The sequence below is a fragment of the Scleropages formosus genome, chromosome 6 (genome assembly GCF_900964775.1).
Source record: "Scleropages formosus chromosome 6, fSclFor1.1, whole genome shotgun sequence".
Classification (NCBI taxonomy): Eukaryota; Metazoa; Chordata; class Actinopteri; order Osteoglossiformes; family Osteoglossidae; genus Scleropages; species Scleropages formosus.
Genome location: NC_041811.1, coordinates 19,147,201 through 19,162,104, shown reverse-complemented (window position 1 = coordinate 19,162,104; position 14,904 = coordinate 19,147,201). Strand labels below are relative to the sequence as shown.

Here is a 14,904-nt window from a genome sequence, read left to right as displayed (position 1 = left end):
CCTCACTTTACATTTATTTACAATTACTTTTATTCGCTTAGCAGATGCTTTCCTTCAAAGTGACATACATCTCAGAAAAGAATAGATGCATTACACCAAAATATGGAGAGATCTATTTGCAGACACCCAATTCTTGAAGTATGCTCAATTTGTCTCTTACATCACATAAACCAGCATCCATTATGCAAGTAGCTGCATATTTTTTGCATAATGTAGATTAAGTTGATGGAGTACATAGATTTCCAAAGGATGTGTTTTGAGCCCCTTTTGACAGTTTAGAGAAATTCAGTAGTTCTGAATGAGAAAGGGAGGCCAATCCCACCACATTGGAACTAGACCAAAAACCTTTGTGCTTTTGATTTTTGGACTACTTGTGTGTGCAACCACCAAGCAGCAAGAGGTGGAGGAGTGTAGCAGTCTGCCTGGACCGTGGCAAGAAATCAGGTCTTTCAGGTATTGCTGAGCAGAACACCTGATGGTCTTGTAGGTCATTACCACTCTTCAACATTATACAAGCAGCTACAGGAAGTCAGTAGAGACAAGAATGAGAGGACACATGCAAATGTATCATCAACATACAGTTGAGCTGGGGGAGAGTCTTGTGAAAATCTGGTATTACATTCTTGCAGAGCTCCTGTAAACTGGTAGAACCAAGACTTTGGTAAGGATTCATGCTGGTCTTGGTACTGACTCCTGTCTATAATGCATTGTTTCCTGTGTTTTTCCCCATTTCCAGCAAGCCTGCAGAGGTAACTGAATTTTCAGCTAAGACAGTCAAGCCCACCCAAAGCCGTTGAGAATGTATACATTCAAATACACACTGATGTACTATAAATATGAATGTATAAAAGCTGAGTCATCTTTTCAGTTTGTAGCTGCTATGTATGCAAATATTTTCAGCTAGCCATAGCCTAATAAATCTATGAACTACAGATTGTCTAAACACTTTGTAACAGAAAAGTTCCAGGCCAAAAGTTTGACATACTCCATACTCTGGTGTTGTGGATTAATGTCATGCAGAGACAGCAATAAGTCAAGAAATCAACAGTGAAAATAATGAAATGAAAGAGAAACCAGGCCTATTTCAGGCACTTTCAAGATCTTAGTTTATTGTATGGTAAAAAGCAAGTATACAGAATAGGGTTCCCTTTAATTTCAAGTCTAGTTATACATTATTTAGTATTTGTTTTATTCCAAAAGTTTATCAACATAAAAGAAAAATGTCAGACAACTGTAAACCCCTGTCATGAATGAAATATGCCCTAAATCAGTGTCTATATAACCCTGATGTAGCTACAACAAAGCAGGCAGTAAGAGATAATAGGTACATAAACAGAAAAGATGCAACAGAAGTTAAAGAATACAAAATTAAATGAAAAAATGCAGCATAAAATCAAGAGCTGGATATGAAGTTCATAAAAGCAGTTGTTGAAATTGCATCAGTGTTATAAACTTGAAAAAAGAAGAGACAGGAAGATGGTCAAAGGCAAATTTAAAATAACCTCTCTCGTACAAAACACTGGGTAGACACAACAGGGGATAAGAGCCAACTGTAGAGTTATTGTGGAACTGGCAGACAAGGCCAGCCACAGCACCCTGAAGGTCACATGAAACCCAAGTGAAGCCAGATACTTTTCGGGTCAGCGTCACTGGCCACAGGGACAAGTGTTTGAATACAAGGTAAACTATTTACAATATACTTCGGAATGTCTCCCCCTCCATGATTGCGCAATTTAAACAGATGTGTAGGCAACAAGCAGCTGGTTGGCTAAATCTCTTTTCTGAATTTTTTATTACTGATTAATTATGATATTTATGAAAACAATCATAGAATGTGTCAACATTATAGCAAACACTAGCAGAAACCTTCCTTACAGAGGCCATAAATGTAATTCACATATTTTTGTGAATAAGTGATGTTCCTAGGAAGAAATTTAATTTGTCATGACAAATGTGGCAGTTTGAGAATTGAAAGGTTCTCAGTTGCACGTCACACAACGCACAACAGAAAGACTGCTGTCAACAGCCTTCTCATCAGCACAATGTGACAATATCACATGCTCAAAATCTCAATTGATAGGATAATGTCCAAAGAAGAAACACTTGACACCTTTAGATGTTCATCTTAAGAGGTCAAAATCTCCCATATTTTAAAGAGCAAGTATGAAAAGGAGTTAAAAAAACACTAGTGTGTGCTTTCAGTTTCACTGGTGAGACTAGAAATGAGACTGATATATATTTAAAAAAAAAAAAATAAAATGGGGGGGAAAAAAAAAAAAAAAAAAAAAAAAACAGGGCCTCACAGTGCTCATGGAGGGGTGTGAAGTGGGAAGGTGTATCTACAAGCCAAGAGAATGTGACAGAATGATGTCTGCAGAAGGGTAACACTGTGCCACTACCACTATCAGCAGCAGCACTCCCAACATACCGGTCCAAAATGCCATTCACTCATTTGGTAAAGGCTGCCACTACGGCCCAGAGGAGATCGTTTGTGTTGGACTTCATGCTCTCGCCTTCGGGGTCCAAGTCCAGCAGTTGCCGTACTCTTTTCATGGCCAGGTCATATTGGTCGTCCAGAAGAGGGGCAAAGGCATTCTCCAGCACATCAGACGAGTGGGCAAGGAAGATGAGGGCCAGCAGCCGTTTGTCCATGCGGTGGGGGTCATTAACCCACTTGTCTAGCACAGCTTCCTGCACCTTCTTGATGAGTCGCTGCTTGATATTGTTGTTGGTTAGCGGGTGCGTGGTCATGTCAAAGAGTAGGAAGTTCTGTTTCTCTGTGGTGAGAACACCCTTCTCCACAAGGTTTTTGGCCAAGCGCTCACGCACATTGCGCAGCTGGTAGTGTAATTTCAGAGGATTCCATGTCTCACCTGCAGACAAAGTTGACTACAGTTAGCTGAGAATACAGACTACCTCAAAAGGCAGAAAAACATCTGACAAGGTTATAACTTTAGATACACGTGGAATCACCCTGAGGCTGATTAGTTATTGATTCTTCTTCCTGGCAACTGTCTCCTTGGCAATAACAATATTAAATTTATCTGAACACCATTATATGCAATATTCTCTTTTCTTTCAACAAATCACCCATTAACTTCACTCAACAGTTGCAGGATGGCAAATTTTTTCTTTGAGGGGAAGCAAAGAAATTTTAAGAAGTTTCAGTTGTAAATCTTCAGAAGAAGAGATACGAGCTAACAAAACAAAAAATATTAAAAACTGAAGACAAGCAATGACCACAGTACCACAACTGTGGGCTTAAAACTGCTTTAATGCAAGCCAATTCATAGAACATGATTTTAAAAGGCCTAAAAATGGGCAATAGAGATTGAAAAAAGAAAGATTATCATCTTATTTTACATTTATTGAATTCTTTCTATATACATATACCGTAGCAGCGCTTGGTGGTATGAAGTCTAGCTCTACTAACCACTTAGCAACTCAATCCAGCTCTGTACTGTCTCAGGTGGCTGGGTCTCACGGATGTGCTTCAGAGCCTCGTCCAACAAGACATCTCCTGTTGGAGCATCTGACTTGCAGATGACCTGTGGAAACAGTTTAAGCAGGATGAAAAGTTTGGAATGTTTCAGGGTTCAAATCTACTACATGAACATTTATAAACCAGATCAAAAATGAGAAAGTGCTCCTCCATAAGTATGATAGGCAAGTTATTTATATAAATGTATAAATTTACACTCCATACAAAGCAAGATAACTTACTGAATATCAAGAGTGTTGCAGGACATCTCAGAACAAAAAAGTTTAAGTTTTTCCTTGCACAGAGCTCCAAATAAATGAACAGTATCAACATCAACAACTTTGCCAATTCACTTCATGATACACTCACCGGCCACTTTATTAGGTACACATGTTCAACTTCGTTGACGCAAATCTCTAATCAGCCAATCACATGGCAGCATCTCAATGCATTTAGGCATGTAGACATGGTCAAGACGATCTGCTGAAGTTCAAACTGAGCATCAGAATGGGGAAGAAAGGTGATTTAAGTGACTTTGAATGTGGCATGGTTGTTGGTGCCAGACGGGCTGGTCTGAGTATTTCAGAAACTGCTGATCTGCTGGGATTTTCATGCATAACCATTTCTAGGGGTTACAGAGAATGGTCAGAAAGAAAATATCCAGTGAGCGGCAATTCTGTGGACAAAAATGCCTTATTTATGCCAGAGGAAAAAGCTCAAACCAGTCTGGCCAGATACTGTTGCTTTTCTAACTCAACCACTCATTACAACCGAGGTATGCAGAAGAGCATCTCTGAATGCACAACACGTCGAACCTAGAAGTAGATGGGCTACAGCAGCAGAAGACCACACTAGGTGCCATTCCTGTCAGCTAAGAACAGGAAACTGAGGCTACAATTTGCATGGGCTCACCAAAATTGGACAATAGAAGACTCGAAAAACGTTTCCTGGTCTGATGAGTCTCGATTTCTGCTTCAGATGGTAGGGTCAGAATTTGGCATAAACAACATGAAAGCATGGATCCATCCTGCCTTGTATCAAGAGTTCAGGCTGGTGGTGTAATGGTGTGGGGGATATTTTCTTGGCACACTTTGGGCCCTTTAGTACCTATTAAGCATCGTTTAAACACCACAGCCTACCTGACTATTGTTAGTGACCATGTCCATCCCTTTATGACCACAGTGTACTCATCTTCTGATGGCTACTTCCAGCAGGATAATGCACCATGTCACAAAGCTCAAATCATCTCAAACTGGTTTCCTGAACATGACAATGAGTTCACTATACTCAAATGGGCTCCACAGTCACCAGATCTCAATCCAATAGAGCACCTCCAGGATGTGCAGCCGACAAATCTGCAGCAACTGCGTGATGCTATCATATCAGTATGGACCAAAATCTCTGAGGAATGTTTCCAGCACCTTGCTGAATCTATGCCACAAAGAATTAAGGCAGTTCTGAAGGCAAAAGCGAGTCCAACCCAGTACTAGCAAAAAATGTACCTAATAAAGTGGCCAGTGAGTGTATATTGTACTTCAAAACATTACAAAACTCAGTTAAAACAGTTAATAGTAAACATTTAATACTGTTGTTCACAAAACAAATACTCATCCCCAATTATCTGACTCCCTCCAAGATCTGGTTTTTCATGTTTCCAATCAGAGATTAATAATGGCACTTTTCATTGATTAGTCAGAATTTTCATTTCTCCAGGCTGTCATATTCAATGCAGGCCCACGATATTTGGTCCAGCATGACAGATCAAAACCGCACTGGAAAATAGTACCAAGCAGTTGTGCGTGACAGACTCAGACACATTGCACTGTAGGAACCACATACTCTCCATGCTCTCACTTGTCTTCTGGCACTGTAATCTTGCCAAACACATCATTCAAAAATGTATTGCAAACATTACATTTATTCTTACTTTTTTTGCAAAGCAACTTACAATATTAAGCTACTTAAATATTCACCCATATATACAGCTCAGTAATTTTTTCCCCCAGTAATTTCACTGGACCAATTTAGGATACTTTACTCAAGCTATGACAGCTGGAGGTGGGATTTAAATCTGCAACCTTTCAGTCCAAAGGCAGCAGCTCTAACCAGTATGCTACCAGCTGCCACATGCAATCACATAATATGCACGTGATTTAAAAGAACTAACAAAGACAAAAGAATGGGTGTCTTTTGGACAAACTCGAGATAGGGATGGAATAAGCTGAAAGTGTCCTCATTAAAAAAAAGTTCATTATCTGGTTTGCCAATATTTGGTCCTGGCAAATCAGTATCAGAAAACAAAGTACAAGTATATCCAAGCGAATAGGCCTGACCCTGACAAACTACTGAGATGAAAGTGCACCACCTTGTGACGAAAAGGTAGCTCAACTGCATTCTGAAAAAACTAAATAAAAGCCTATGTATCCTTTTTCCATCCAAACCACTAAAATTTCTTTATATCATCACTTGAGCAAGTTTAGCTCTGCCTCATAATTAACACTCGTTCATGTCAAAGGTACTCCCGTTCAAAAAGCGTGAACTTGTTGCACATCGTCCATTTAGAATTCAATGAAAACTAAAATACCTTTTGAACAAAGATAACACTAATGAATTTTGTTTCAATATGAAAGGCAACTGCTTAACATTTTAAAAAGCTTAACTATCTGAAAAATAATCTAAAATTTTAACCATATCTTTCTTGAGAAAGACTGGCTCTACAGATGCCAGTCACCAGAGCAGTACCTACCTTCCTGGCCAGTAGACTTTTCCGCCTCATTCCGCAGGCCTCCAGCTGCAGTCGACCCCGCAAAGCCAGCTCGATGAGCATGCAGCCTCGGAGCCCTGATGAGATGCAGTCATTCCAGAATGACGTATAACCCTGCCCAAACACATTAACAAAGCAGTCAGGGGCAGGCTGGATTACACCAATGGGAATGTCCCTGTATTACCTGCAGCAGCCAAAACTTCAATACATATAATTTTCTACCCTTAATTTACTAATCATTTTATCTAAGTGACCTACAAGGCAAAACTCACCTAAATGAGATACAGCAGAAATCTGCAAAAATCTATTCTCTTAAAAGAGGAATGCTAAAAGTATTTAATAGAAAAAAAAAAAAAAAAAAAAGTCATGATGACATGTACAAGGTATACGACATATGTGGATCAAGTATACATAGGAAGCGTATAGCTTTGTAGTGTTAAAGCAAATCCAAAATATTGTCTACAGGACATACAGAACATTTAGGCCTATTCCTTCTAACAAAAAACTTGAGACCCTGTTTTTGCTATTTTATCAGAATGAGCTTTATTGCCAAGTATGTTCACACATACAAGGAATTTATCTTGGTGACAAACTTCCACAGCACAGACAGAATGACAGTGACAAGATACAGATGAGAAGATAGAATATGTGAATAAAGGATAAAACATAAGTACACAATATACAAAAATAGTCAGTAGACATATGTATATACAGGTATGTTCTATACAAATGCAAGGGAATTATAGATAGAGATAGATAGAGTTGTGTATTGCACTAGTTTACTCTCTAGGGAGGATTTAGCTGTTCATGAGATAGATGGCCTGAGGAAAGAAACTTTTCTTGTGTCTGGCTGTTCTGGTTATTAACCTCAAGCTACATTAGAACTACCTCTGCACTAGTTTTGACTTGGGTAAATGTAAATTCGGTGTTGTACTGTCCTCTACACAGCGTTAGTGGTTTGACAGTCAGCTAAACTCCTAGCCTTCACACAACTCTGAAGACAAGCATTTCTTTTGCCCACAGGTTTAATGGTTTTAGACAAGGGTGAAACCAGAGACAAAAGAAATGAACACACAATATATCAATAACCTATATCCGAGTGAATATACAACCATAAAACATTGCAATTATTCTGCTGTACAAAAGTAAATATGCATTACTCAGATTAACCCTCACCGATTCGCTCTGATTTATGAAACATTCTCAGAGAATTTCTATACAGCATTGCCAGACAAAACCCCATCAGTTATTAACATAACTACCCGAATAACATCTTGCAACAAAATAAAGACTAACATTAATGAAGTGAAACTGAATTGAAACATATAGGCAATGCTGTTGCAGGCTGAGGATGGAAAAGATTCAGAGAGAAGAGTTCACCATGTACACTGACGATAAGAGAACTACTTCCTGCTTCCTTTCAGAGAGAAAGGATAAAAGTCTCAGTATTACGTAAAATATAAGAACCCGCCAGCAGATGACACCAACTCACATTTCGACTATTAAGAACTAAAAACAACTTACGGTCAACACTTGCTCAAACTTCAAGCCCAAAAAGAACAAATCGATTAACTAATAACTCACTGTAACAGCACAGGTGTATAATCAATCTTTCAGCCAATGGTATGACTACAAATGTTCCTGTGCAAGCTGGGATAATCTTCAGTGTTTTCATCTTCCATTTTGATGGAATGAATTTAGCCTACATGGAACAACTGGCGCACATGAAGACATGCAAAGTGTTAAAATAATGGTGACAAATCATTACCCTGGTGATAACATTTTTTTCCCCAGCCTTTGTCAAGGAACCAATAGCACTCAAAAGCAAGTAATAGTAACAATTTTGCGTAAAATGTGAAAAATGAAATTAAAGCCTTCAAAATAGCCTTACTGCATAAACCCAAAAATGGACAGAAGGGCAGATTTTTCAAATTCAGCATAGGTCTACTGCAAATTTAAGTGCTTCATTAAACATGATTTCACTTTCCAAAACCATTCAAGAAACTTTTATATAAAATCTAGTTACTTGAATTTTCTTCCAAAAAAACCCTAATGCACCATCTCCCTTTTTACACTCCATACTTCTCTCATCTGGTGTTTTGCAACTGTCTCTGCTAGACCACTGAAAAGTAAGGAAAACACAAAATTGAGGTAAAAACAGTCAAAATTAACTTTGTATATTGGAGGCATTGATATGTTTCACTAAGCAGTGAGTTAACAGCAAAAGGGAAGAGAAAAACTGAAGAAGAATGAGCCTGGATCAAATTAAAATTCTGAGCCTTCAAAATAAATTAGATTTGGTTGACCAAAAACACCCAGACAAACAAACATTTAAATATTATTCTGTAACCAATCTGTCAATAACTAATGTATACATGGATGAAAGCAATACCTTTTGTGGAAGAATCTAATTAAATCACTTTGATAGTTATAACATGTATATAAAAAAGATCACCAACTGCTCCAGCATGTACAGTGAATTATTTTGCTTGAGTCACTGTTACTGCTTATCAGAAAATTTAGAACCATAACTAAGCAAGCCAATTACAACTTTACCATTTATAGATTTTTTTTTGGTTCAGTTCCAGTTTGGAATTTATGTCCTTCGCCAATATGCTATCTGCTGCCAACAATTTCTGAATAAGTAACACCGAAGAGTAAAAATATTAACGATTTGTGTTGACTGAATGTGCAGCATCATAATGAAAACGGTGCGATAAGTCAGAATATGCATTTAAAATGAAAGGTTTTACTTTAAGCCAAGTCTTAATGGGATGAGTTAAGCTAGCTCCATGTACTGCTGGAGAGCTATGGCCTGGACTCCTCAACAAGGCAGACTCTGTGAGAAAGGGAGGGACTGACACAAACTTCTTTCAAGTGAAGCTGTCCAGTAAACATTCAACATAACCTCCCTCTCTGGCAATTAATTGTGCTCTGCCCATCAAGTCATAGGAGTTCACTTCAAGCCATGACACCATTAACACCCTGAACTACAGAAGTAAAGTGATGACAGCCACCAATTTTAAAGTGGTAAGCTTGCATTGCTAAGTCACTAAGTGGAAAAGTGCAGCCTAAATAATACATTGGAAGTCACTTTGGAGAAAAGCATAGGTTACATGAACAAATGGGGCCAGCTGATAGCATAGTGATTACACTTGGTGCCTTTGGATTTGAAAGTTGCTGGTTCAAATTTCACCTCCTGCTGTAATACCCTTGAGCAAGGTATTCATCCTAACTTGCTCCGGCAAAAGTTACCCAGCTGTCCAAATGGATAAATAGCTTAACACTGTAAGTCACTTTGGAGAAAAGCAGCAGCTAAATAAATAAAAAGTAATGTTCACCAAGCTGTTATAAAAGCCGAGCTTAAGCAACATAAGACGTACTAAAAACACTCAAAACAAACCATGCAGTCTTAATACCACTACACTGATCTGCATATACCGCAACCCTGAACTATTATTATTTACAGGTTTCCAAAACTTGATGTGTACCCCTAGTGGGTTTTTCCATCCATTTTGAAATTTCACTGTTTTACTGCTGAAACATCTGGTTCACTTCATACCAGTTTAAAGTTCAACACACTGTACCATTAGGCTTGTTATGGCTTGGCTTAAAGACGTTTCACAAAGTGCCCCATTAAAAGTATACACCAAATCAGACAAAACATTAAAACCACTGACAAGTGAACAACACTGATCATCTCATTACAATGGCACCAAGCGAACAGTCAGTTCTTGAATTTGATGTGTTAGCAGGAGGAAAAATGGATAAGTGTAAGGATGTGATTGACTTTGACAAGGGCCAAATTGTGATGAATAGATGACTGGGCCAGAGCATCTCCAAAACAGCAGGTCTTGTGGGGTGTTCCCAATATGCAGTGGTTAGTACCTACCAAAAGCGGTCCAAGGAAGGACAACTGGTGAACCGGCAACAGGGTCATGGGTGCCCAAGGCACACTGATGCATGTGAGGAATGAAGGCTGGCCTGTCTGACCTGATCCCACAGAAGAGCTACTGTAGCACAGATTGCTGAAAACCTTAATGCTGACCATGATAGAAAGGTGTCAGAACACACAGTGCATCACGGCTTGCTGCGTATGAGGCTGCATATCCGCAGACCAGTCGGAGCTGGCCCCTATCCACTGCCGAAAGTGCCTGGAATGGGCATGTGAGTGTCAGAACTGAAGCATGGATCAATGGAAGAAGGTGGCCTGATTTGATGAATCAGGTTTTCTTTTAGATCACGTGGACTGCCGGGTGTGCGTGCGTCATTTACCTGGGGAAGAGATGGCAGCAGCATGCACTATGGGAAGAAGGCAAGCTGGCAGAGGAAATGTGATGCTCTGGCTAATGTTCTACTGGGAAACCCTGGGTCCTGGCATTCATGTAAATGTTACTTTGACACCCCTACCTAAAGATTGTTGCAGACCACATACACCCCTTCATGGCAACTGTATTCCCTGATGGCAGTGGTCCTACCACACTGCAAAAGTTGTTCAGGAATGGTTTGAGGAACATAAAGAGTTCAAGGTGTTCACTTGGCCTAAAATTCCCTAGATCTCAATGCGATCGAGCATCTCTGGGATGTGTCGGGAAAACAAGTCCGATCCACGGAGGCCCCGCCTCGCAACTTACAGAATTTAAAGGATCTGCTGCTAACGTCTTGGTGCCTGATACCACAGGACACTTTCAGAGGTCTTGTGGAGTCCATGCCTTGATGGGTCAGAGCTGTTTTGGTGGCACGAGGGGGACCTATACAATATTAGGCAAGTGGTTTTAATGTTTTGGCTGATCTGTATGTTCTAATAAGAGAGCTATATAAAAATGTGCACTTCAGAAGTCTATACCAAAACTGATGTGCCATAGTTATGGGCAGGTTATGGAGAGCTATATGAACTTCATACTACTTCAAAACAAATGCCGTTTAGCCATTTAAAAAGTGTCAAACGGGAAGCCCATTTTTAATCTATAGCCAAAAACAGAAGTTAAGACATTTCATAATAAATGACTGCAGAATTACTAAAGCTAAACAACTGCTTACACTTTGTATGACGAATTCACTGTCCAATAGACAAATATTCACTGGTGTAATCTGCCTCTGTCCTCCAGGGACGTTGGCTTGCATTTCCATATTATATAACAGACAGGCTATATAGGGGCCAACTCAAATTGGGCCAACAAATGTAAAAGTGCTCAAGACCAAAAAGGCCCTGGGTTTCAGGTCTACTTGTTACAGGTTAGAGGGAACACACAATAAACAGTCTCCGTTGTGAAATTTTTCTGTACTTGTCCAAGAAATTTTATGGATGCTTCAAAGGTATCCCCAAACAAACTCATGCTTTTCAACAAGTAATTGAAATCCAACTGACTGCATACACATTCTTGCAACTATAATATGTAGAATTAGTCATCTAAAATGTTCTTCATAATTTTTCTGCAGTTTTTCACTGAATCTTTACCAAAACCCTTTTGGTCCCTGTCACTTGAGACTCTGGAGCATTATGTATTGCTTTGACTGTATCTGAGCATCAGAGATGCAAATACATCATACGCCTATACAGAAAAGTTGAAAATGTATACATTGGCTGTCCTTGGGGTTATTTTACAGATTTTATTTCTTCAGCATTTTGAACTTCCTCAGGAATTTCTTTGCAACGGGCCACGGTGATCCTATCGCTATGTTTATGGTTAAAAACTACATAGCATAATGTGTTATTTTGGCCTTTGTGATGCAAATCTAGTGTTCAGATCACTGGCAATTGCAGTTACTTTACTGAAACTGTCATGGTAAGAAACACACAAATTTTACATTAACATTTTCTTTTGTTTAGGAGACACTTTTCTGCAGAGCAACTTGAACACTATTAGACTATGTATTAGTATTCCAATTGTAAAAACTTTATATTTATTTGTAAAACTAAATTTCAGCAAAAGAATCTGGCCACTACAAGGGTGATGTGAAGTAAAGGGAGGCAAAATGAATCCAGAATCGGCCATCGAGAACATAAGGGATATTAATTCATAAAATAAAAAGAACTGGCCAGCAAAATTCTCACCTTACATCCCACGTCTGAGAGCAAAAAAAAAAAAAAAAAAACTGCTGTAGTTCGGGCAAATTTCTATTTTAATTTGAATGCATTCAGATGCACAGCACTAAATCGCTGAACGTCGCAACAATAAACTGCGTGAACAGAGGCAGTGTTTCCCACGGCTAAGATTAAAGGAAACACAAACGGTATGTATGTACAGCACTAATTGTGTAATTCCGGTCTTAATTCTAAGTCACGCGGATAGTTAGCGAGTCAAAAATCACTGTAACCAAAGTTACTAACTCTGGCTGAAAAACAAAGTTTTTACTTATTCCTTCGCGGGAGCCTCACGTGAACGACGTCGAGTCGAGTCAGGGAGTAGATTTTTTAAAAGCCATATGATAAAGTAATTCATACAAATCAGGTGAAATACGTCAAAAATAAAAATTCACTTTTGCATTTTAAGATTAAGAAGGCTTCTTGAACAAAAACATGGTTGCTGAGAATGGCATGATCTAGTAACTGTTACGTGAGGACAGCGCGGGACGGACGGTGGCACGATTACTTACAATAAATACTAATATGCGATTTTTTTTTTTTTTTCCCCCCCCCGGACGAACCGGTCTGCTTTGTTATCTGGTCTACGAAATAAAACTTGGAGAAAGACAAGCCGTTGTCACCGCCTGCACAGTCAGTTCACACGGTGTTGCGTGCGTCTCAAACACAAGAGAGATAAAAACGGAAGCGATAACATTAACAAACCTCGCGGTCCTTCAGTCCGAGAAGCAGCACCTCTTCCATGAGCGTGAGGCGCGTTTCTTTCGAGTCCCCTTTGTCGTCGTCGTCCTGCTCGTCGCGGCGCCGGGACTCGTAGTCCTCGTCCCCGGAGCCCTTGTCCTTGTCGGCGGAGGCGCTGCGCGAGGCCTCGGTCCGCCTCTGCACCAGGCCCGAGCTCCTCTGGGTCAGCGAAGTCATCGTCAGCGGACGAGCCCCAGCGACGTCGACTACCTCGCTCGCTTCCTTCTTGTTCGGCTGCTGATAAACACTGTTTAAGGCGTCCGGTACATAAATGAATCCCACTCCGCTGTTTCTGGCCTCCTTCTTTCTTCGTTTCCGTTCGTAAGCCGCTCGAGACGACGACGAAGAGGGAGCCAGAACAGCTAGATTCTTCCTTTTCGCCGTTCCTCCGCTCCCTTCCCAGTCAATATGGCGGGATGGCGATGACGACAGCAGCGTATGTGGCAGCTCGAGCTTCGCACAGGTGAACGCGCGGAGCGCGCGCCCTCTAACAAGCGCGGCAAATACCGGAGAGGTCAACAAATGTTTAGTTTGAGGCACCAGGTTTAAAATATATATATGCACATTAATACAAAAATCAGTTAAAAAAAAAAAAAACACAAAAACGGGTTCTGTAGTGCTAGAAAACATTACTTTTCTACAGTATATAGTACAAAACAATATATACCTACTGACAATTTACTAGTAAATGTGATGGTCAATGAAAAAAAAAGACGTTTATGTTGCTTAGCGGTTGTTTTCGTCCTCATACATTTTACAGTTTCACCTCTTTACACAGATGGATAGTTAATTATTGAAATGCAATTATCAGGGTTAAGTAAACCTGCACCTGCAAGGGTAAAGTTTTCAAGGGTACAACAGTCCTGCTTCTGTAACTGAAATCTGCAGCCTAAGTGCAGGTACTGAGTCAGGTACTCCAGTATGGTGTTGTCAGCACATTATTATAATGTTCGTTGGCTCCTCAACTGGAAATGGAAATCTTTTCATAATTCCAAAGTCAGGTTTACCAGCATGTCACAGTCAATGAAAGTCATAGAACAGAGATGGCCTTCCATTTATTAATGGAATAGGAACATAAATAATATATTATTATATTCCTAATCCATGAATATGATAAATAACACAAATACAACTTAATACTTTCATTTAGCTAACAGTTATCAATTACCACTTGCAGTGAAGGATGGCAGTGGTCTCCCTTCACTATAAAGGGTGAAATTCCAGCATATGTTGAAGTGTCATGCCATATTATATATAGACATGATAGTTTTACAGAAAATGTATTTTAAAATATAGCTTTATATTCCCACCTTATCTATACTTAATCTATTCACATATTTATACTGGATGATGCCTCTCTAATGATCCCCTATGCAGAGACAAATGTTGATGCAGATCTAGGACTAAAACTTGAAAACCCATAGACAAGCAAGATATGGTAAATGGTTTCTTAAAATGGCAACATTCCCCATTATTTTTCCTTTATGAGGTTATTATAAAATGTACACTATTTGCAATATTTTGATCATTATTTGTGTATTTCACAATTTTTATAACAAAGCTTTATGAAATGTTAATCTACCTACAATTACTTAACCATTTATACAGGTGGGTAATTTTTTTAGTGCAGCAATTTAGGGTAAGTACCTTGCTCAAGGAAACTACAGGCAGAGGTGAGATTCAATCCTGCGACTTTTGTGTCCAAACGCAGCAGTTATAATCACTACATTACCAACTATTCTGTACATATCCCAACGTATTTTGCTTTTGTCTGCATTATAAGTACTCAGTATAGCTGTCTCTTACAGCATCTGATAAACGTTCTTGAATGTA

General features: G+C 39.4%; 1 protein-coding gene across 1 annotated transcript; it reads right to left on the bottom strand.

Annotated features, from left to right (window-relative positions):
* Window positions 1–1,093: 1,093 nt before the first annotated feature.
* LOC108924955 (Golgi phosphoprotein 3) lies at window positions 1,094–13,495 on the bottom strand. The gene is made up of 4 exons (XM_018736634.2): window positions 13,036–13,495; window positions 6,228–6,359; window positions 3,434–3,548; window positions 1,094–2,873 (listed from the first exon to the last, which is right to left on the bottom strand). The coding sequence occupies exons 1-4, from the start codon at window positions 13,246–13,248 to the stop codon at window positions 2,449–2,451; spliced, it is 885 nt and encodes a 294-aa protein (XP_018592150.1). The 5' UTR covers window positions 13,249–13,495; the 3' UTR covers window positions 1,094–2,448.
* Between the last annotated feature and the right edge of the window lie 1,409 nt (window positions 13,496–14,904).

Excerpts from the sequence above, each read along its gene's own strand:
- LOC108924955 (XM_018736634.2), bottom strand. The coding sequence starts at position 13,248 with ATGACTTCGCTGACCCAGAGGAGCTCGGGCCTGGTGCAGAGGCGGACC. Across the intron at positions 3,549-6,227 it reads AAAGTCTACTGGCCAGGAAG|GTCATCTGCAAGTCAGATGC; the intron begins GTAGGTACTGCT and ends CTGTTTCCACAG. Across the intron at positions 2,874-3,433 it reads CTGGATTGAGTTGCTAAGTG|GTGAGACATGGAATCCTCTG; the intron begins GTTAGTAGAGCT and ends CTTTGTCTGCAG.